The sequence below is a fragment of the Tursiops truncatus genome, chromosome 3 (genome assembly GCF_011762595.2).
Source record: "Tursiops truncatus isolate mTurTru1 chromosome 3, mTurTru1.mat.Y, whole genome shotgun sequence".
NCBI lineage: Eukaryota > Metazoa > Chordata > Mammalia > Artiodactyla > Delphinidae > Tursiops > Tursiops truncatus.
In genome coordinates, this window is record NC_047036.1 from 108646544 (window position 1) to 108671315 (window position 24772).

At 39.6% G+C, this 24772-nt stretch overlaps 1 protein-coding gene across 9 annotated transcripts in view; it reads right to left on the reverse strand.

Annotated features, from left to right (window-relative positions):
- Positions 1-23153, reverse strand: part of RAPGEF6 (Rap guanine nucleotide exchange factor 6) — a 220270-nt gene extending 197117 nt beyond the window's left edge. For 6 of the 9 annotated variants that reach the window (XM_033853132.2, XM_033853129.2, XM_033853131.2 and 3 more), the window contains exon 1: positions 22866-23149. In XM_033853132.2, coding sequence (XP_033709023.1) covers positions 22866-22934 — 69 coding nt within the window. In that variant the 5' untranslated portion in view covers positions 22935-23149. Of the gene's footprint in view, positions 1-22865 lie in introns of all 9 variants that reach the window. The other 3 variants (XM_033853135.2, XM_033853137.2, XM_019924368.3) reach the window with 3 other exon arrangements.
- Between the last annotated feature and the right edge of the window lie 1619 nt (positions 23154-24772).

Genomic DNA, 24772 nt, shown 5'->3' on the forward strand with positions numbered 1-24772 from the left:
AGCCAGAGATGCTGCTAAATATCCTATGATGCCCAAGACAAGGCCCCAGAATAAAGGATTCTCTGGGCCAAAACATCAACAGTTCTGAGGTTTAAACTTCTTGGATTAAAGGGAACAATACCCAAAACTCACACAGGGACCAGAGGAGTTACTATTCCCACCAGGGAGAGTGGAAAAATCTCATAATTCAGAATGCATTTAGTAGAGTACTCAAAAGCCTTTGGATTCAGTACTGGGCAAAATTAACACTGCACTAAATGCTACTCTGGTGCTACGTAGCATAGCTCAAAAAAGAGCCCCAAAGGGTCATATGATTTCCAAATTACCTGTGTCCCAAAAGAATATTTACAGGAAATAAAATATACCCAGCACATAAAAAAGTAAAATTCACAATCTCTGGTACTCCATTAAAAATCACCAGGCATGAAAAGAAACAGGAAAAATGACCCATAAGGAGGAGAGAAAAAATCAACACCAACTCAGTAATTACCAGATAACAGAATTAATACAAAAAGATATTTAAAAACTTACTGAAACTATATTCCATATGTTCAAGAAAATATAGAAAAGATTAACTATATAACAAGGGACACTAAAAAAAAATTCCAGAGATGAAAACAACACTGAGATGTAAAATACACTGGATGGGATAAGTGACACATTAAGACACTGTAGAAGAAAAGGTTTAAAAACTTAAAGACACAAAAATAGAAATAAAAAATAAGATACATGGGGAAAGGAGATCAAGATGGTGGAGTAGGAGGAGTCAGAGCTCACCTCCCCCAGTGAACACATCAAAAATACATCTATTGTACATGTGGGGCAACTCTCACTGAAAACAAACTGGAGACTGGCAGAAAGGCTCTTATACAACCAAGGCTGTAATGAAAGATCCACATGAAATCAGGTAAGAAAAGAGGAGAAGCAATCAGGTGAGGACCTGTGCCCCTAGGAGGGGATACAGCAGAGGAGGGGGACTGCATGGGCTCAGAGACCCTCCCCAAACAGTGAGGGGTGTGAACCACATATTAGGAAACCCAGCCCTGGGGTCCAACACCAGAAAGATAAGTCCTCTTCTTGGCTGACTTGAAGACCAGTGGGACTAGCAGGGGCTGTGAGAAATCTAGACGTTGCTAGTGAAGAGCACCCACGTGCTTGGTTTCTCTCAAAACAGGGTGGAGAAAGCAACTGAAAATGCCAGGTACTTTAGCTGGCTTCCTGCATCTGCCCAAACGTGCACCCTGGCTCATGCTGAGGGCCGCTTCAGCCCCTCTTGCTCCATGGCACAGCTCCCCACTAGGGTGAAGGCTGCCATAGCCAAGTAGAGTAGACAGCTATGGCAGACAGAGCCAGCCCAGACCCAGCACTGCATCTGAATGGGGTGAGGGCAACCATTACTGGCATTCGTGGGGACAGCAGATCAGAAGCAGTCTGGAATTCCAGTGTGCTGGGACTGCCCCAGTGTGCACCTTGACCCATATCGACTGCCCACTCTGGCCTCTCATGGTCCAGCACTGCTACCTTCTGGGGTGAAAATGCCGAGGTTGCTGGAGGGGAGCACACACTTAGAGAAAATGGAACCAGTTCAGATTTAACCTTCAGGACTTCTGCTCTCGAACACTTGAAACTTGGGACAAGGATGCTGATTCCTGCCACTTGTATTTAACATAGTATTGGAAGTCCTAGTCACAGCAATCAGACAAGAAAAAGACATAAAAGGCATCTAAATTGGAAGAGAAGAAAAACTGTCACTATCTGCAGATGATGTCATATTTTATATAGAAAACTCTATAAAATTTCCACCAAAAAAACTATTAGAATAAATGAATTCAATAAAGTTGCAGAATATAAGATTAATATACAGAAATATGTGGCTTTTCTATACACTCATAATGATGAACTATCAGGAAGAGAAAGCAAGGAAACAATTGCATTTGAAACTACATGAAAAGAATAAAATATATAGGAATAAACTTGACCAAGGAGGTGAAAGATCCATATGCTGAAAACTATAAAACACTGATAAAGGAAACTGAAGAGGATACAAAGAAATGGAAAGATATCCTGTGCTCATGGACTGGAAGAATTAATATTGTTAAAATGTCCATACTGGGCTTCCCTGGTGGCGCAGTGGTTGAGAGTCCGCCTGCCGATGCAGGGGACATGGGTTCGTGCCCCGGTCCAGGAAGATCCCACGTGCCACACAGCGGCTAGGCCCGTGAGCCACGGCCGCTGAGCCTGCGCGTCCGGAGCCTGTGCTCTGCAACGGGAGAGGCCACAACAGTGAGAGGCCCGCATACCCCAAAAAAAAAAAAAAAAAAAAAAAAAAAGTCCATACTGCCCAAAGCAATCTACAGATTTAATACAATCCCTATCAAAATACCCATGACATTTTTCACAGAACTAGAACAAATAATCCTAAAACTTATATGGAACCACAAAAGAACCTGAATAGCCAAAGCAACCTTGAGAAAAAAGAACAAAGCTTGAGGTATCATGCTCCCTCACTTCAGACTATACTATAAAGTAACAGTAATCAAAACAGGATGATACTGGCTCAAAAAAAGGACACATAGATCAATGAAATGGAATAGAGAGCCCAAAAATAAACCCACATACCTATGGTCAATTAATCTAAGTTAAAGGGGGCAAGAATATTCAATGGGGAAAAGACAATCTCTTCAGTAAGTCATGCTGGGAAAACTGGACAGCTACATGTAAAAGAATGAGATTAGGACATTTCCTCACACCATATACAAAAATAAACTCAAAATGGATTAAAGACCTACCTGTAATACCTGAAACCATAAACTCCTAGAAGAGAACATAGGCAGAACACTCTGACATAAATCACAGCAATATTGTTTTTTGTATCCTAAGGCAACAGAAACATAAGCAAAAATAAACAAATGGGACCTAATTAGACATAAGAGCTTTTGCACAGCAAAGGAAACCATCAACAAAACAAAAAGACAATTGACCGCTGAATGAGAGAAAATATCTACAAATGATATGACCAACAAGGTGTTAATATCCAAAATATATAAACAGCTCATATAGTTCAGTATCAAAGAAACAACCCAATGAGAAAATGGACAGAAGAAAAAGACATGAAAGACATTTTTCCAAAGAAGATATACAGATGGCCAAGAGGCATATGAAAAGATGATCAGCAACACTAATCATCAGAGAAATGCAAGTCAAAACCATAATTATATACCACCTCACTCCTGTCAGAACAGCTATCAGCAGAAAGATCACAAATAACAAATTCTGGCAAAGATGTGGGGAAAAGGGAGCCCTAGTAAGGAAAGGGAATATAAATTGGTGCAGCCACTACGGAAAACAGTATGGAGCTTCCTTCAAAAACTAAAAATAGAACTACCGTTAAGATCCAGCAATTCCACTTCTAGGCTTACATCTGAAGAAAATTAAAACACTAATTCAAAGAGGTACATGCACCCAATGTTCATAGCAGCATTATTTACAACAGCCAAGATACAGAAGCAACTAAGTGTCCATCAACAGATGAATGGATAAAGAAGACGTAATATGCGTACGTATGTGTGCGCTCACACACACACACATATATACACACAATGGAATACTGCTCAGCCACGAAAAGGAATGAAAGTTTGCCATTTGTAATAACATGGATGGACCTGGAGAGTATTATGCTTAGTGAAATAAATCAGACAGAGAAAGACAAATACTGCATGTTATCACTTACATGTGGAATCTAAAAAGTAAAACAAATGAATACATATAACAAAACAGAAACAGACTCATGGATATAGAGAACAAACTACTTGTTACCAGTGGGGAGAGAGGCAAGATAGGGGTAGGAGATTAAAAGGTACAAACTACTAAATATAAAATAAATAAGATACAAAGATGTAATGTACAGCACAGGGAATACAGCCAATATTTTATAATAACTTTAAATGGAGTATAATCTACAAAAATACTGAATTGCTATATTGTATGTATGATCTAACACTGCATAATATTGTAAATCAACTATACTTCAATTAAAAATATAAATAAATAAAACACAGGGAGAAAATATGGAAAAAATATCAACAGAGCACAAAAATGTGAACAGTAGGACAGGCATCAACTTTAAGCAGGCCTAACAGAAGTATAACTGGAGTCACTGTGAAGAAGACAAAGAACAAAAAAACAATTTGGAGAATGGTGGAAAATCTTCCATATTTGATAAAAACTATAAACTTGCACATCCATGAAGCTCAACAAAACCCAAGCACAAGAAATATGAAATAAACAACTGCAAAGATCATAATCAAATTGCTTAAAAAAATGATAAAATTATAAAAGCAGCTAAAGAAGATAAATTACACAGCGAGATCATTAGAATACAGAATAGTCAGAAACAACGCAATCCAGACAACACTGTAGTAACACCTTTAAAGTCACAAAAGAAAAAAACTATCAATCTAGAATACTATTCCCAGAAAAATACCCTTCAAAGAGGAAGGCAAAATATTTTTCATATATACAAAGGTTGAGTCAGTCAATCACCAGCACACCTGCTCTATAAAAAATGTTAAAAGTCATTCATAAAAGAAGAACACAATACAAGATGGAAATCTGGAGCTACACAAAGGAATGAAGAAAAACTGGAAAATGGTAACTACATGGGTAAATATAAATCTTTTTTCTAATTATTTAAAAGACAATTGACTATTTAAAGCAACAGCAACGACACCAATGAATTATGAGGTTTATTTATGTGTACAAGTAAAATGCATCACAACGGCACAAAGGCCAGGAGGTAAAAATGCAAGTATAGTATTGTAAGGTTCTTATATAAGAAATAGTATAATATCACTTGAAGGTTGACTGTGATAAGTTTAAGATGTATACTATAAACCTTAATAAATTTCACAGTTTGTAGATTCTTTTGGATTTTCTACATATACAGTAACATCTCCTGTGAACAAGAACACTAGTATTTCCTCCCCAATCTATGTATGTACATACTTTTTTTTCCCCCCTAGCTTTAATGCATGAGCTAGAACTTCCAAAACAGTGGTTGGTAGGTGTAGTCATATACTACAAACACAGCTGCTGGGGCCCCACCCTTTGAATTAAGAGTCATCATAACCTGGTCAGACACCCACAAAATGCCTATCCCATGGAAATGTGCTTGTTATTTTCTAACATCAAGACAATTTTGTTTTAGTGGCAAACAAGGTCTGAAAACTGGAAAGGTTATGTCTTGACAAACAGAATTAGAAATCCATAACTTGACCTGCCCAATGAGGGTAGGCTGGAGTCCAGGAGTCCCAGAATTTCCTGAGATCCTCAACTGAATTATGTCATATCATTTCCTCTGTTTTCAAGTCAGAGGACATCTCTGGTACATCACTGATGATGCCATGAATAGCTGACAAAGAATTAGGAATTCACTTTTCCATTTTAAAGTCTAAGTGAGAACATAATTTACAAGTTTTGAAATATACACATGGTTCTCCAGTTCTCTGCCTGAAGAAAGTCTGACAAAGTTGATGAACTACAGATTCTAAAAGTCCTTCAAATTATCTAAAAGTTTGCCCTTTATTTGTCTCCAATCTTTGACAATTTGGCCATTTTACACGCAGTTCTCCAACAGCATCTATAAATGGTGACTGCATGGATCTGAATAGAAGTATTAGGATTACTCCTATCCGGGGTTGGCAAACTTTTTCTATAAAGGGTCAGATAATAAATATTCTAGGTTTTCTGGGTCATATGGTTTTTGTCACAAGTACTAATCCACTTTGCCTTTGTAGCATGAAAACAACCAAAAAAAAAAAAAAATGTAAATGAATGGGTGTGGGCACATTCCAATAAACCTTTATTTGCAAAATAGTTGGTAGGCTAATTTGGTTCCCAGGCAATACTCTGTCAACTCCTATTGCATATGGTCAAAATATCTAACAAAGAAGTCAAGCCATGAATAAACACCTCTTTAGCAAATACCTCAACTTATGAGTTTTGGTGGAAACTGAGTATATCAGATTTTCACTTTTCCAACCTTCCATAAAACTATGGCACAGGCAAATGACCCAAGCACTACCAATCACATATACTCATCATAAACTGTTAATCTAGTGATACCGAGAAGCAAGAACTATCCAGAATCCACTTTGGCAGCTAGTGGTTGAAGGGTCTGTGTACACATGCAGTGTACAGTATAGATGTTCAGCAGTGCAAGCTGTGTTCAGTGCTAGCAGCAGTAGTATCTTTACCAAATATGTGATAAAGAGTATGGATCATAGTTGTCTAGCCCCAAGTCTATTTCTCCAGCACTCCCAACAATTCTGTAGCTACCCACTATCCTTTTAATAAATTCCTTTTCTTTAAATTGACCAGAATTGGGTTCTGCTACGTGTAAGTAACAACCCTGAAAGACCTTTACAGTAGCACCATCAGCATCACTTGGGAACTCGGCAAAAAATGCAAATTCTCAGATTCCATCCCAGACCTAGTGAATCAGAATCTCTGGGAGTAAGACCTAGCTATCTGTGGTTTAATGAGCCCTACAGGTGGTTCTGATGCACAGAAAGTTTAGAACAAGTGGCTTATTGGTAGGATCTATGCCACTCGGGTTATTTGGCTGATAACCTATTAATGAGGAGGAACGCAAGCACTGAGATGTCCAGTAAATCCTGGTCCCTCCAGTGCACCTGGTTTTAGGGTCACAAGATGTTAAGCATTTATGAAAGGACAGAAAATAATCTCCCAGAACAAAGGATGGTTGTAGTAGCAAACTGATTCTCTCATATGATGTGAGTGGTTATGGTTTTGGTTTATGCAGGACAGCAAGTATTGATAGTTGTTGACTGTGTAATGCTGGTCTTAGAAAGGGGTTTCTTCGAAATTGAGTTATTTGCAGTGAGGTGGATGGACCTAGAGACTGTCATACAGAGTGAAGTAAGTCAGAAAGAGAAAAACAAATGCCGTATGCTAACACATATATATGGAATCTTAAAAAAAAATGGTTCTGAAGAACCTATGGGCAGGACAGGAATAAAGACACAGACATAGACAATGGACTTGAGGACACGGGGAGGGGGAAGGGTAAGCTGGGACGAAATGAGAGTGTGGCATGGATATATATACAGTACCAAATGTGAAACAGATAGCTAGTGGGAAGCAGCCACAGAGCACAGGGAGATCAGCTCGGTGCTTTGTGACCACCTAGAGGGGTGGGATAGGGAGGGTGGGAGGGAGACGCAAGAGGGAGGGGATATGGGGATATGTGTATACATATAGGTAATTCACTCTGTTATACAGAAGAAAGTAACACACCATTGTAAAGCAATTATACTCCAGTAAAGATGTTTAAAAAAAAAAAAAAAAGTGTTAATTCCTGCCTGGAAAAAAAAAAAAAGAAACAGGTTTCTTGTGGTTTCTGTACCAATTATCTCTGAGACAGGCTAAAGGTACTGCACTATCTGTTAGGCTTTTGGTATGTCCAAGATCAATAAAAGCTATTATAGAAAGCCAAAACAAACAAACAAACAACCCTGACAGAGGCAGACTGGAAGTCTTGCAGATATTTCTTGGTAATAAAAAATTTAAATGCTATATTCAAAGTGACGTTAATTATTTAGTGTGCACTTGAAAGCTGCTCTACTCAACGTGAAAGAGGGAAATCATGAGGAAGATGAAAAAACTCAGAATTTATGACATTCCAGATCAGTAACACCTAGATCAGCCACTGGTTCTGTAACTACAAAATACTGCAGAAATTATCCAGGGGTATTAGAAGAACAAATACCAACTCAGGATTAGAGAATAAAAATAATAAGTTCTACTTGGGCAAAAAGAAGGTGAGGAAGCGGTGATGACTCAGTGCTTCCTAAAACATATCAGCCATACCCTCTCAGCCAGTCAGTTACATGAGTGAAGGTAAGCTGAGGTGGGGGTGACCACTGCCATCCTACAAACTGCCCTTCAAGTGATCCATACCTAATGCATTTACTGTAGGCATATTCTATGACTTTTCAATTTCACTGTTAAATGAAATATTCAATTCATATTTGCAGCTCTGTATGTATGAGGAATTAATAATTCTGCTAAGTATACACTTCTAATTAAGCACTTTGGGATTTCTAACCCCTTCGTCAACACTGTACCAAGCAGTACGCTTCTCTCAGCAACTCCATCTCTCAATTCGGCTGACTGCTGCTCTACACATGCTTATAAAACCAACCAAACTTGGAAAACTCAAAGTGGAATGCTTAGAGCAATTCTGAATTTTTTGTTTCTCAAAGTCTAAAACTAGTTTATTTCTTACCTATGATAGGCTTAAGTCATCACATATAACTTTCAATACAACATCAAGTATCTAAAACACTCATTAACCAAGATATTTTACTCGTTATCCCAGCAATTTTAACAATTAAAAAACTCTCAGGATGGATCTCTATGGTTAGTACAGATTCAATCCCAAGATATACATATTCTGCAGCTGTAGTTGTATAATCAAAACTTATGCTGAAGAATCTTCCCCAAATTATCGTTAGGCTGCCTTCAGCCTAACAGTGTGGTTAAAAACTTGGACTGTGGAGACAGCTGTGGTTTCAAATTCTGCCTCTATCAATTACTAACCATGTAACATTGGATAATCTGCTTAACATTTATTTTTTGTACAATAGGAATGACAAACTGCTTCCTTTTAAACATAAAATAAAATAATACCTATTAAATGTATAGCATGGACACTATCACATGGTAACAAATGTGTATTACAAAATTACAAAACAAAGGTTAAATTATGTTCAGCAGACAATTAAAGCTATTTTAAAGATTTTCAACAATATCTCCAAGTTAACAAGCCCATACATTAAACACAGAACTCCATTCCATTGGTTTTATCATCCGTGAAGGTGTAAATTTTTTCTGCAAAATGGCAATAAAGGGCTATATAACACTTACCACACCTGGAGCCCAGACCATGGATTCTAAATACCATTTCCTACTAAAAGGAACCCAGGTTCCTCAGATATTCGGTTGGCCAAAAAGTTCCTTCGGCTTTTAAGTAAAAATAAAATACACATTTTTCATTTTCACCAAGAACTTTGTTGAACTATGTATTCACTGTTTTGTTCCACTGCCTTCTGCCATTTTTCAGGCAACTTCATAATTCCATCTTCCCAAAACTTTTTATCTTTTTGAGCAAAGAACTGTTCCAGGTGCCTTTTACAGTCTTCCAGGAAATGGAATTTTTTTCCATTAAGAGAATTTTGTAAAGACCGAAATAAATGGAAATCTGAAGGTGCCAATGTCTGGTGAACACGGCAGATGAATCAGAACTTCCCAGCCAAGCTATAACAGTTCTTGCCTGGTCATAAAAAAAATCATGTGGTCTCGTGGTATCCTGATGGAAGATAATGCACTTTCTGTTGACTAATTCTGGATGCTTTTTGTTGAGTGCCGCTTTCAGTTGGTCTAACTGGGAGCAGTACTTGTTGGAATTTCTGGTTTCCTGGAAGGAGCTCATAAGAGAGGACTCCCTTCCAATCGCACCATATGCACAACATCACCTTCTTTGGATGAAGATCGGCCTCTGGTGTGGTTGGTGGTGGTTCATTTAGCTTGCCCCATGATCTCTTCTGCTCCACATTATTGTACAGTATCCACTTTTCATCTCCCATCACAATTTGTTTTAAAAACGGAACATTTTCATTATGTTTAAGTAGAGAATCGCATACGGTAATACAGTCAAGAAGATTTTTTTCGCTTAACTTATATGTGGAACATCAAAGTGATTCACATAACCAAGCTGGTGCAAATGATTTTCAGTGCTTAAGATCTGGATATCTTGAATATGTCGGCTATCTCCAGCATGGTATAACGTTGATTGTTCTCAATTAATGTCTCGATTTGATCGCTATCAACTTCAGTTGGTCTACCTGACCGTGGAGCATCGTCCAGCAAGAAATCTCCAGCACCAAACTTCGCAAACCACTTTTGACATGTTCGATCAGCCACAGCACCTTCTCCATACACTGCACAAATCTTTTTTTGTGTTTCAGTTGTGTTTTTACCTTTCTTTAAAGAATAAAAGCATAATATGCCAAAAAAGTTGTTTTCTTCCATCTTCAATATTAAAATGGCTACACAAAAATTCACCAATTTTGATGTTTTTTTAAAAATGCACGCTGACATGACAGCTATCACAATACAATCTAACAAAATTGTTTCACATGAAGATAAAGACAACTAAGCGAGCCATCTTACGGAAAACACCGAACGAACTTTTTGGCCAATCCCATAAACGGCTGATTTCAGTAGTAGAGCAAGGAAAGTAAAAGCCTGGAACACCTTTTTGGGCCAGAAAGTAAAGTATTACTTAAAGACTACTGGCTCACGCCAAAAGGAGCTGACTTAGAAAAGGCTCCCAGTGGCTAAAGCTGGGGCAACCTAAGAATCAAAAAGAACAATGACAATATTAAAAATACAAAAATAATCCTTGAATTCAGTGATTTTTCTTTTAGAGAAAGAGGAGAGGGGCAAGTGGGGAAAGTTCTTCTATACAGAATACCAGCTAATTAATGGAGAAGTAATAAACAACCTACACTTTCTACTGCACACTGAACACTTTCACCTGGGTGACTCCTCAGCAACTCAAGTGCAAATATCCAAAGTTAAACTGATTATCTGCATCCCTAGCTGTGTCTTGCTCCTCAGTTCCCTGATTTAGGTGACAGTACTCACCTTCAATGGCTCTGGTAGGAAATCTATCAATCCTACTTTCTAAACATCTCTGCTCATCTCATCTGGAGCAATTTAGGGATTCATTATTTCTTACTGGATAACAGAAAACAGCCTTCTTGCCTCTAGTCTGGCCCCCTGTAATCCATTCTTCAGAGTGCTGCCAGAGTGATCTTTCTAAAAAGAAAATGCAAACTCCTTAACAAGGAGAACACAGCCCTTCATGTTCTGGATCCTGACCATGCCTGCAGCCTCACCTATTTTACTACTTATTCTTGTCCCAATGTTCCAGCTACACAGGCAACTTGCACGTTCATACCAAGCTCATCTTGTGGCCTTGGAAAATGCTGTTCCCTTTTCAGGAAACACACATTGTTCCTTCTTCACCTAACTTTTATATATTCAAATCTATACTCATGTCAGGGTTCCCTTTTCTAAAACAATTTGAATGACACCTACCTACCCTTTACTCCTGTCTCCCAACAGCCCTCCTACAAAACTGCTGAGCACCTGATATGTGCAACTATCACAGTACTTAACCAGGCTGTATTTTGTCTGTGTACTTGCCCATCTCCTCCCCTAAGAACTTTAATCTTTTATCCCTAGCACTTAAAAACAGGACTTTAAAAATATTTACCACACATTCATCAGGCAGTCTTCCACAAAAAAAGCATGCATTCAACTCTGCCTCAGAGAGTCATTTAAGGAGCTCATAAGCAATCCAAACTTCAGTTGCCACTTGTGACACTTATAAACGCTTTTCTAAAAAATATACTATGATGAAGCCTTCTCGTATTAAATGAATGCTTTTAAGAAACCAAACTAGAACAGGCTACCATCCTCTGAAAACAAGTTATAAAACAGAATGGTATAAAAAAAAAAAAATCACATATCAAGCACACCTGTTTTCATTCTACACAAAACTTGAGAATTATAAACTTCCATTAAATTGACACAGGCACCTTAAAGTATTATACTTCATATACTACAGTCACAATTAAATGAGAGACATTTATTTAGGAAAATATTAGGCCTCTATATAGATGTCAGTAAAAAAACACAGTTCAAAGCTTAAAATGTAACCTAAAGTTCACTGATAAAGAGAAAGCAGTGGGGCACTACTGGACTGAGGAAGTGACTGATGAATCATGTGACCTTGAGCAAGACATTTTACCTCTCTCAAGTTCAGTTCCTTTATCTGTATGCAACCCATTTCACTAGCTCTTGAACCATCAGCTAAAGTATTTTTGGAAGAGCTACATATACATACGTTCACAAATACATGCTAGGTGGTGCTGCTACTTCTGCTATGTACTAAGTGTCCTGTCCAACGAGTCCCACTGCCTCTGCCACATGTCAAAGCCAGAAGCCCTAGGGCTGCCAAAATTTCAGTTTGGGGCAAAGTAGTGGAGAATGTCTGGTAGTAGTGAACATCAAATGGGGGCTGCTTATGCCTCCATAACCTCAAGTTCTTAATAAAGTGGCTCATTCAGTTTTTATTTACAGCGAGACCTCAGTTTATACAGGCCAGTTCAAGGTAAAGCCAAATGATAACTACAATGTTACAGAGCTCACAATCCTACATCCCTTTCAAAGAACATGACTTTGTCAGTCAAGTTCACCATGCCTGGCTGCTCCTCCTCTTTGCAGAATTCTCTCTCAGGGAAGATCCTCATCTCTCAAAAACAAGATTTTATGGTATCTAAACTCCTGAATGGCCACAGTTTTTTTTCTCGTTGGGAATCTCCAATACATGTAAAATGAGGTGTCATGCAAAAGAACCGTCTAATAAAGGCCCCATCCAGATCTAGTATTCCCTTTCTATACAGTTTAGCTTACAAATGAAGGTCAGAGGGGCCCAGAAGCATAAATAAGTTCTCTTATTTTCCAAGGAACCCTCTGAATGTGCATCTGCTGTGGAAAAGCACAACAGAATCTTTGTTCTGCCACCCTCAAGGATGCACACAGTGACTCACTCAAAAACGACTCCAAGTACAATGGTACATTTTCGCCAATTAAGAAAAAATCTCTACAAGTGTACACTTAAAAACCAATACTCTAAATTCTGAAATAGATTAACAAATAATTACAAGAATACTAAAGTTTACATTCTTTCAGTCCAAGTTCCCTCTTTAACTTTTGGTAACAAAAATAAGCTATTTTTTGTTTGTTTTTTAACAAAACCCTTTTCTGGATTGTGAATAGGCAATTACATTAACATCTAGCTGAGCATGAAATATTTGCCCAGCAAAAGTTTTAAGCCACCTGGTTAAAAACACATGAAAAGTTAAAACTGGCATTGCAGTTAAAACTGGAAATGTGTTTCAAAGCCATATAAAAAAGAAGTTCCTGTTTCAAGGTATGACTTAAGTTCCTCTCTCTGAACTGTCTCTGAAGAACTGCCAGGTAAAACACATAGTTTCTTTATGGTAATTGTACATTATTCTTATTTTAATAAGAGGATATTAATGGCAAATTTTGCCATTGTGCCAAACTTCATCAGTCTTTTTTCCCCAGCACTTCAAGTATCAGACCAACAAAAATCACTACTAGAAAAATAGGGGAACAGTATTTTTCAGATTCCTTTTCTCTTTAAAGTCATTTGCGCTACAAATATTTGGCTACCTACTATGTAACAAGTATTGCATGATGGAAACTGGGAAGTAAGGAAATAGTCACTGTCTTCAAGGAGCTTACAGTCCAGCCAGAGACAAACATGCTAGTAATCATAACACAGTACAGTAACTGCTATGGCAGAGGAAGGGACACAGAGAAGGAGTGGAAGATGAGATTTCAGTGAGGAGTCTGGATTTGTCAAATGAGAGGATGGTGTTCTAGACAAAGGAAATAACAAACTAATATGTATGGCTACATTTATTGAGTGCTCATTATGACTGGTACTTTGCTAAATAAATACTTACATATATTATCTTATTCAGTCCACGTAACAATCCCCCAAAGATATTCAATCTTAAAGTTAGGTAACTTTCCTAGGGTCACTCAAATTCTCAGTGCTAGAGCCCAGATCTGAAGTAGGCTTGTCCAAATCCAAATCCAAATTCCAGGGCCCTAAACACTTTCCCATCCTATATAAACCACACAGAAAGAATATGGCACAATGGACAATGCTTCTAATCTCTGTCTATATATTAGAATTACTTAAGGAGCCTTCTATAAATACCAATGCTTGATACTCCATTCCAGAAGGTTCTAATTCAAGAAATGAAGGGTGGGCCTGGGCATTAAAAAAAAAAATTCCCCAGGTTGAAAAACATACGTAGCCCAGGTTGAAAAGTACTGTGTTAGGATATTTACATTTCTCTAATAATTAGTGATATTGAGCATCTTTTCATGTGTTTGTTGGCCATCTCTATGTCTTCTTTGGAGAAATGTCTATTTAGGTCTTCCGCCCATTTTTTCAGTGGGTTGTTTTTTGATATTGCGCTGCATGAGCTGTTTGTATATTTTGGAGATTATTCCCTTGCCGGTCTCTTTGTTTGCCAATATTTTCTCCCATTCTGAGGGTTGTCTTTTCATTTCGTTTATGGTTTCCTTTGCTGTGAAAAAGCTTTTAAGTTTAATTAGGTCCCATTTATTTTTTTTTAATTTTCATTACTCTAGGAGGTGGGTCAAAAAGGTCTTGCTGCGATTTATGTCAAAGAATGTTCTGCCTATGTTTTCCTCTAAGAGTTTTATAGTGTCCGGCCTTACATTTGGGTCTTTAATCCATTTTAATTTTATTTTTGTGTACGGTGTTAGGGAGTGTTCTAATTTCGTACTTTTACATGTAGCTGTCCAGTTTTCCCAGCACGACTTATAGAAGAGATTATCTTTTCTCCATTGTATATTCTTGCCTCCTTTGTCATAGATTAGGTGACCATAGGTGCGTGGGTTTATCTCTGGACTTTCTATCCTTTTCTATTGATCTAAACTACTATGAGGTATCACCTCACACCAGGCAGAATGGCCATCATCAAAAAATCTACAAACAATAAATGCTGGAGAGGGTGTGGAGAAAAGGGAACCCTTCTATACCGTTGGTGGGAATGTAAATTGGTACAGCCACTATGGAGAACAGTATGGCGGCTCCTTAAAAACTAAAAATAGAACTACCATATTATGCAGCAATCCCATTCCTGGGCATATACCCAGAGAAAACCATAATTCAAAAAGATACAGAAGATGTGGTACATACATACAATGGAATATTACTCAGCCATAAAAATGAACGAAATAGTGCCATTTCCAGAGATGTGGATAGACCTAGAGACTGTCATACAGAGTAAGTCAGAAAGAGAAAAACAAATATCGTATAATATCGCTTATATGTGGAACCTAGAAAAATGGTACAGATGAACTTATTTGCAAAGCAGAAGTAGAGACACGGATGTAGAGAACAAACTTGTGGATACCAAGGGGGGAAGGGGGAGGGTAGGATGAACTGGGATATTGGGATTGACATACATACACTACTATGTATAAAACAGATAACTAATGAGAACCTACTATATAGCACTGGGAACTCTACCCAATGCTCTGTGGTTACCTAAATGGGAAGGAAATCTAAAACAGAGGGGATATATGTATACATATAACTGATTCACTTCGCTATACAGCAGAAACACAACACTGTAAAGCAACTTTACTCCAATAAAAAAATTTTTTTAAAAAGTACTGTGTTAGGATATTTATATAAGTAGTTTAAAATGCATGTGTTTGGGGGTGGGGGTCGATAAGGCAGAAGATAATGGAGGACTTCACATCTTTCCCATTCCCCTCAGAGCCAAACTCACAAACAGTAAACTTACTGCCTTCACTTTCTTGGGTCTGATTCTCACTTTAATCCACTGCAGTCAGGCTCTGTATTCAGTCCACTGAAACCATTCTGATGGATGCAACCCGAAGAATTTATGAGTCCTCACCTTGCTTGAACTCTCTATAGTACCTGATATTAATGATTAGGGATTTCTCTATGAAATGTCCTCCTATAACACTACTTTTCTGTTCTCCTTCTACCTCTATAAACAATTTCTTTTCATTCTCTTTGGCCGTTTTCTTTTCCTTCCCCCATCCCTTTAATATTAGAGCACCCAAAGGGTCTGCCCTTCTATTCTCACTTAGTTTTCTCACTCTGAGTATTCCTACCAATCCCATGACTTCACCTATGATCCATACGCTGTAGACTCTCAGACCAACTCAGATCCATAACCTGGTTTGACCTGAAGCTCCAAATGCTTACTGAACATCTCTATCTGTGTCTCCTGTAGAGAGCCTCAAACCCTTTCCAAAACTGAACTCTCTTTCTAGCCTAATTCTGCTCTTTAATAACGTACTCTTATACACAGTTACTCAAATGAGAAATTCAGAAATTATCTGAACTTTTGCATTACTCTGAACAGACCCAACCCAAGTCTGTCCCAACAAGCAAAAGACAGAAAAGTTTTGCCAGATTTGCCCCAGAGCTATTGCAGACACTTGAGAAGAATATAAGGACAGAGTATATCTTTGCCTCAAGTGCAGCATTTGGGGTTTGAGGCAGTTACCACAAGAGTAGGCTTGGACAGAATGAGGTGGCCAATCCAAAAGGGTAGGTGAGTCACGGTATAAAAAAGGATAAGTACATGAAGATCAAGGAAAGCCAAGAGAGGAGCTTCAAAGTCCAGTCCAGAGGTAAAATGCAAAGAACCAAGATAGCTTCATAGTCCCCTTGGTTGCTGTAAAGAATACACACTGTATGATTCCACTCAAATGAAATTCAAAAACAGGCAGAACTAATTTATGGTGAAAGATGTCAGAACAGTTTCCTTTGGGAAAGGGTACTGATTGGGAGGGGCAAAGGGGGAGTTTCTGGAGTGCTGGTTATATTCTATATCATGATTTGCATGGTAGCTAAATATATTTGTGAAAATTAAGCTGGTTTATATGTAAAATCATGCGGACTTTACAGTATGTGTATTACAGTCAATTTCAAAGTTAAAAAAAAAAAATCTCTGGTGGGATGTACAAATTCCCGTTTCAACCAGTGACCATGTTGGGCCAATTTTACTTCCTCACTATTCCACTATCAAATATTCTGCTACCTTATCTCACTCCTGAACTACTGCATTTGTTTCCTATAACCAGATCCGTATCTCCTGATTTCCCGGTTATCCTGATATAATCATTAACAGTCTTGCCTTTCACACAGAAAAATATCGTGGTTTGGACAAAATGTTATTTGTTCATCCTACTGTAAACCACCCAGCCTCAAAGGTAGCCGGCCTGTGCCCTTCCCGACCCACCCCCTGCCCCCCCCTACATCTTCAACAATGCCCACAGAGTAATCTTTGTAAAACTGATCTTATTTCTGGGCTTTAAACCCTCCAATAGTTCTCCTTTATTTACAACATCCAGTCCAAATCCCTGAAATGATCCAATCCTGCTATTATACCCAGCTTCAACATTTAACATCTACCACGATGTACCATCGCCTTACACACACAAACACCCCATACACTAACTATCCCAGTGTTTTGCAACCTTTTTTCATTATCACATCCCTCCAAAGAGTATTTTTCATAATTGCCACCCCATCTCCAATTAAATATTAAGGAATAAGACTTTGTCTGGTAGGGATGAGTTTTGTGTAGATATTACTACACAAACCATAGTAATACCTAAGATTTTATTTTCACTCCCCCCAGAAGACCTAATTTTTGTCCCTTTGGGGATGACATCATCCCCATTGGGAATGCATGCTCTAGCCTTACAGACTGGCTTCTTGTTCTACAAATGTACCTGGCTTGTCACCATTAGTGCCTTTGCTCCTGCTGCTCGCTGCCTGGAATGACCTCCCTTCTGGATATCATCCAGACAGCTATTCACGATATCTAAGCTTTAATTTAAGGCTCCTCCAAGAAGCCTGTCCTTTCCCCACTTGCAGTTGTAAAGTACCCTATCCATACCTTTGTCACTAGTAACCTTAACATTTTACTAATGTTTTCATGTCAGTCTCCTAAGTCACTGAGGAATAGGGACCATGTCCAATTTCTCTCTACTACCTTGGCTTTTAGTATTGTGCCTAACATATCATCTGTTAACTGAATGGATAAATTAATGTTATCATCTGCGTAAGGTAACCATACATCTCAATTTGCTGGAGACAGACCTTTAATCTGTTTTCCTGGTATAAATATTAACCCACCTCTTTTAATTCTCAAAAATGATCTGGATGATAACGTATATTGCTAAGCTATCTAGGCAGTGGGAAATAATTAAATTCTGAGCAAGAATAGAAGATGATCAGACCCGAGTATTAGAAAGATCACTCTAGCAATAATATGACAATAAATAAAAAGACTCAAGCAAAACATCAGGGGTGAAACGATAAAAGTGTGAACTAGTAGTACAGTTAGTACTGTACTGGGTAGTACAGCTGGATAGGAAGAGAGAGATTCAAGATGTAAAATCAAACAAGATTTAGTGACCAGTTAGATATAGAGAGGAAGACAGCAGGGGGAATCAAGAGTAAAAACACTAATTTCTGGATTGAGCAACTGGGGCAGTCACCAGCAGAATATTAAAGAGGAGGAATGATGATGGTTTCAATTTGAGACTAGTGATTGAAGAACCTGGAGGACAATTTACTGGTTAGATATATGAATCTGAAGCACATGGAAGGGGGTAACATGCGCTATACAGACCTAGGTGTCAGCCTATAAAAATTAACTGAAGTCACGGTGCAGAATGAGACCACCCAGGATGTACAAAATCAGCAATTCTAATGAACAGAAGTATTATCTTTTTAACATGAGGACTTTAAAAAATTAATTCTAAATTTTGTTCTCTTTAACATATTTATTGATCATTTAATATGCACAAAACATGGTATTAAGCACTTAGAGACAGAAATATAAGAGAAATAAGGTGTTCACTCCGAGGTAAAAAAGAAAGATTACAGAGAAAGAATGGCACTGAGGGTTTCCCTGGTGGCGCAGTGGCTGAGAGTCCGCCTGCCAATGCAGGGGACACAGGTTCGTGCCCCGGTCCAGGAGGATCCCACATGCCGCGGAGCGGCTGGGCCCGTGAGCCATGGCCGCTGAGCCTGCGCGTCCGGAGCCTGTGCTCTGCGACGGGAGACGCCACAGCGGTGAGAGGCCCGCTTACTGCCAAAAAAAAAAAAAAAAAAAAAAAAAAAAAAAAAAAAAAAAGAATGGCAATGAATATGGACTGAGTTGAGAAAAAGCCAAATTCAAGGTCTCAGTTTTGACTGTGGCATCTTTAATTTTGGCATAACGACTCAAAATGAGTACCTTAACAGCTTTTCTTGCTTTAGAGCACTTAGCTTCCCCCAGACTATTTAAGTCTAAAATTTTCCATTTAAAAAAAAAAAGATCTTTGTAAGGTGGGAAAGGAAATCAGAGAACTAGCTCAGGAAAGATAATGTGCTGTGGAAGCTGAATCTACACTGTAGGAGAAATGGCCAGAAAAGTAAAAACTGTGTTAGAACACAGTTCTAAATGGCATACTTTACGAAAGTTTCCATTCTCAGTGTCTGGCTCACTAGGATTATGCTTGAGTTGATAGTTTCATGTAAGGACAACAGATGGGTCAAAATAAAAGAACCATTAATTTTGTCCCAGAAACAAACAGAAGAGTTCTTTATTCATTAATTATATGATGCAAACATCTGATTACAAGATTATAAGACACTGATTCTTATCTATTTGTATATTTTTTTATAATGCTTTGTACCCAGTACGTATTCAAGGAAAAATAAGCTGAATCAATGCTTTATCCCCTTCTATTACACACTTTATTGGCTTAGCTTCCAGGACAGCACCACTCTATCCTAGTTTTTCTTCTCCTGCACTGTTTGCTCCCATGCCTTCTCCTTTGCTGGTTTCTGCTCTTCTCCCCTGACCTTGTAGTGATCAAGTGCCCCAGGGCACTGTCTTTGGTCCTCTTCTATTCCCATGTACACTCACTACTTCGGTAATTTCATCTAGTCTCCTGACTTTCGACATTATCTGTAAGCTAATAACTATAAAATTTCTATTTCCAACCCAGTCTTCTCTTTAGAAATAATTATAAATTGTATACGCAACTCCTTACTTGACATTTCTAGCAGACATTTCAAATGTGACATATTCAAAACTGAATTTCTGATCCACTCCCCTCCCCAAAACTACTCCTCCTGCAGCTTTCCCAGTCTCTTTTTTTTTTTTTTTTTTTTGCGGTACGCGGGCCTCTCACTGCTGTGGCCTCTCCCGTTGCAGAACACAGGCTCCGGACGCACACCCTCAGCGGCCATGGCTCAAGGGCCCAGCCACACCGCGGCATGTGGGATCTTCCCGGATCGGGGCACGAACCCGGGTCCCCTGCATCAGCAGGCGGACTCTCAACCACTGCGCCACCAGGGAAGCCCTTCCCAGTCTCTTTGATGGCAGCTCAAACTCTCTTCAATGGTAACTCCAACACTCCAGTTATTCGGCCAAAAACCTGAAATCATGTTCGATTTTTTTTCTTCCTCAAAGCACAATCTAATCCATTAGCAAATCCTGTGGGCTAAATCCTGTTTCCATAATTGACTACTACTCACCACCAGCATTACTATCACTTTACTCTGAGTTATGATCTCTTCCCTGCTTTAATGTGATAACCTCTAACTGATGTTCCTGTTTCTTTCTACCCTTGCTCCCACACAGTTTATTCTCAACCCAGCAAGCAGCCAGAGGATGCTTAAAAAACTAGGATAACATTGTTCCTCTGCTTCAAAACATTTTGGTGGAAAACAAAACCCTCTTTCACTCAAAGTAAAAGTCAAAGAATTTACAATTTAGAAAGTCCTGCATGATAAGCTCCATCCTACACCACCACTATCACCTCTCTGACTTCATCTCTTACCACTCTTCTCCAGTCACTCAGAGCTCCTTGCTATTCCTTGAATGCATCAGACACGTTCTCATCTTAGAACTTTTGCAATGACTATGACTACTTGGAAAGCTATTTCCCCATATATCCCCATGGCTAACTCTATCACATGAATCAGACTTTAATCAAAATTCATCTCAACCAGGACACCGACTACCTTAAATTGCACCCAGTCCTTGTCCCTTACTTCCAATTCCTTTATCCTGCTCTTTAACTAGCAATTATCAGCTAACATATTATGTAACATACTTGTTTATTATATTTATCTGCCTACTCCCCTCTCTCTTGTTAGAATGTAAACACCAATAGGGCATGCCTGTTTTGTTCACTGATACATCCTAGTGCACAAAATAGTGCCTTGAACTGGTAAGCTTTCAACAAATAATTGTTGAGTGAATATATTTATAATAGACCCTTAAGAGTCCACTAAAAAGAATAAGGATCTTCTGAAAGCAGGCATGACCCTATGAGAATTTCATCAAATTATTTATCACAAATAGCTCAACACTAGGATTCAATTTATCACTTCTTTATTGATACTTCTGTACCCCGAACAAATTCTACACTCATTCAAAAGCACTGCCAATGATGGGACATCCCTGGCAGTCCAGGAGTTAGGACTCCACGCTTTCACTGCCAAGGGCCCGGGTTCAATCCCTGGTGGGGGAACTAAGATCCCACAAGCCACGTGGTGTGGCAATCAATCAACCAATAAATCAATAAATAAAAGTTTAAAAAGCACTGCCAGTGATTCAAGCAGTTAACAAGTTATGCTGCTAGATGTCAGAGCTCCAGTCTGTGTACTGTGGGCAGCTGTTTAGCATTTCCTTAAACAACGCTGCTGTTCCAGTAAAACAAGATAAAGTACTTACACAGCACACACTGGCCACCATAACTTTGTGAACAGTTTAGAAATTTTCCTAAAGCTCAAAAATAAGCAATTTCAAAGTAGGTAATTCTGTTATTAAAGAAAATTAGGATCTTCCCATTAAAATGTGAATTTATCATAAGTAATACTTAAAAGTAAAACCTACATTATACATTGTAAGCCTTGTATGATACTTTCTAATGATATTAAAACTATGGTAGAGTCACCTGTTCAAAGTGAATGTTTTCAATTAACTCACAATTAACTCACAATGACCTCAAGAATTATCAGAGGAAAATTAAGACACATGGGATTACAAATGCAGGTCTTAAAAAGAGGACTGTGGAAAGTGGTAGAATTTGCTTTGTTTCTATGCAAAGATCAGGATTTCCAATAACAAAGTCTGACCCAGCAGCTACAATTACAGCTTGACTAATATCATGTCACAAAAGGTCAGCCCAAATTACTGAGACTTACTATGCAAAACATTATTAATCTGAAAAACACAAAAGTGACTTAGGAAGAACTAACCAAAGTACTTCATTTTATATATTGCAATTACACACAAGACAATCCAACAATCCATTCACATTGTTGTTAGTTTTTGCTTTTTGGTTTAGGAAACATACCACTTATTATGGAAACTTATCCAAATCAAGGAAAACCTTCCCCCCCCCCCCGCCCCCAATTTAAGCCTCTATAGGGATTGCCAAGGTTAACAGGTTTCAGTTATTTGCCCGAACACCAGCCTTCAGCTCAAGTGAAAATCATTTAACTCAATACAGCAGGTTTTGGATCCAAGCACAAAATACTGTAACATTTCCCAGCGACACACAAAAAACTACCTCCCCAGAACTTATCTTCAGATAGGCATAATTCTCCACCAGAATTCATCATCTGACTGGATGCAAAGTTTTAAACTGATATTGAAAACTTTATCTTTCTTTAGGCAATTGAACAGCATTTCAAAGAACTTTAAGAGAAGTTATTTCTTAATAACACGGCTGTTATAGTTCACTTACAATTTTTCATAGTCTACCTATCTACGGGACAATCTCAGTCCGAGACCCACATTTTACTCTAAGAAAATACGATTTAGTAATGGTGCTTTTTTTATCGAAAACACTGCGAAGTCACCGGCAAGGACGGGTGTGCGGGGAAGGCGGCACAGCGAGCGGGAAAGACGGTCGTCACCCGCCCGCGACAAGGGCCCGTGTCAGGGCCGGGGACTCAGAGAACAGACACCTTGGCAGCAGGTGCGAGGCTCTGACAAGGGGACAGTTGCCGCAAGTTTCGGACCGACCGAGGGATGCTGTCCGTTGGACAGCGGGAGGCGCGCCGGGCCAGCTGGCCTTACCTCGGGCGTCCGCTCGGGCGGCTTCTTCTTCAGCGCCTGCCTGGCTCCGGGGTCCACGGGTGAGTTCATGGTCGCGGCCCCGGCCCCCGTGCTCCCCAGCCTGCCCTTAGCAGCCCACGCGACAGCCCATTCACCCTAGGTAGGGGGGGATACACCCTTTTCCCCCTCCCCTGAAGAAGGGAGCTCCGGACTGCGGCGGGGACCCCGCTTTGGCAAACAAGCCTTCACACGGCCCGCCCAGGGCCTCAGCCCACGCGCGACTGGCCAGAGAAGCCCACGCGGGGGCGGAGGAAAGGCGAGTGCGCGTGCGCAGCACGCGCAAGCGCGCAAACGGACGCCTAAGGGCGTGACTCTGAAATGACGTAAAAACTGGGGCGGTGCAGTGAAGCCTCCTCCAACCCTTCTTCGTGAGATTTGAAGAAACGTCGCGAGACATCACCCAAGCCCGTCACGGGATCCGCCTCGGAGTTGGGGTTTCCGCCGCACCAGTTTCCGGTGGGGGGGGGGGGGGGCTGAAAACGCGCTGTGACCTACTGAACGAGAATAGCGTGTTGGGGATCGAACCCGTGCGGCAGGTGTTCTGGGTGGAGAGTTCTGTTTGTTCCAAAATCCGGAAGCTCGGGGCATGGCCAAGCCCGGGGCGGAGCTCCAGGTCTGCAACTCCGACACCGCTCCCTGGGAGAACGTGCGGAAGTCGAAGCGGCCATTCGGCAAACAAGGAAGTTCATAGCTTCTCTTCCCTGTCTTCTAATAAAACGAATCTGTTGTGGAAGGGGCCCGCCGAGAAGTACCTGCCTTGTCTAAGACGGACGCCCTGACATCAGGGCAGAGGAACCGAAGTTTCGTGGCCTTGAGCAGGGGTGGGCAGCCACCGTGCCTGCAGCCAGCTCAAGAGTTACTGCTGGTTTGCGAAGTCAGTCTAGACTACGTTCACGTAACCAATGCCCAGGACAGCCTTTCCTCCGCCCAACCCCTTCTCAGGCAACGGGCCTTAGGGTTGCCTGGCTCAGGAGTGACCGCTCTCTCACTACACTTTACATACTAGTCTGTTTCCCAACAGGCCGAATAAAGCAAATTAACATTTATTTACTAGTCCCTTGGTAAGAAAAACATCTCGACTACTCTCTGCGGCAGCCACACACCTGCAGAGGCTGTTTCTGCCTTAAGGTCACTAACAGAATTCCAGAATCCATCGTTCTAAACAGTCCTATGTCAGCGTACAGATAAGCCGTACAGGTTACACAGTTCCTTACTTTGGAGCCTCATAAGCATGTCCTTTCCACTGAATACATCTTAGTATTTCTTACAGCAATTGACATGGTTCCCTAAATAACTCGAAGGGATTTAAGATTATGACGTTATTCACATTAATTTTTAATGACATGGTAATAAGAAAATTATATTTTAGAGTAACAAAAGGGAAAGGAGAGTTCAGGCTGCAACATTCACCGTTTCAGGGACCTAGTAATGATGGCTGATGTTAATAAGGGTTTTGTTTTCCGTTGGTCATTAACCTTGCCCAAACTTGAAGTTTACAACATAATATTAGCACATTTCGTTTTTAAGTATAGGACAAAAGTCTTACCAGGGAAGTTATGACTCAGCCACTCTGGGAGGAAATTTTCAGTTGATCACAATTGTGACATTGTCACTTTCGTCATTTTTTTGTGTATAAACATATCCTCTCAAAAGTCTGCGTAAGATCACAAAAGTTATCCCTTCCATTTTTGAAGCATGTTTCCAAAGCCACATCAATATTTTGAAAAGAGGGAAAAGGCATTAAAGCATGATGACCACGAGCTTGGACTTTAGGGGCAAACATCTGTATTTGTCTTTAATAGGCCATTTCTAGTTAAATGACTTAGTTATTTGATATTTCTAAACTTCAGTTTCCTTAACCGTAAAAT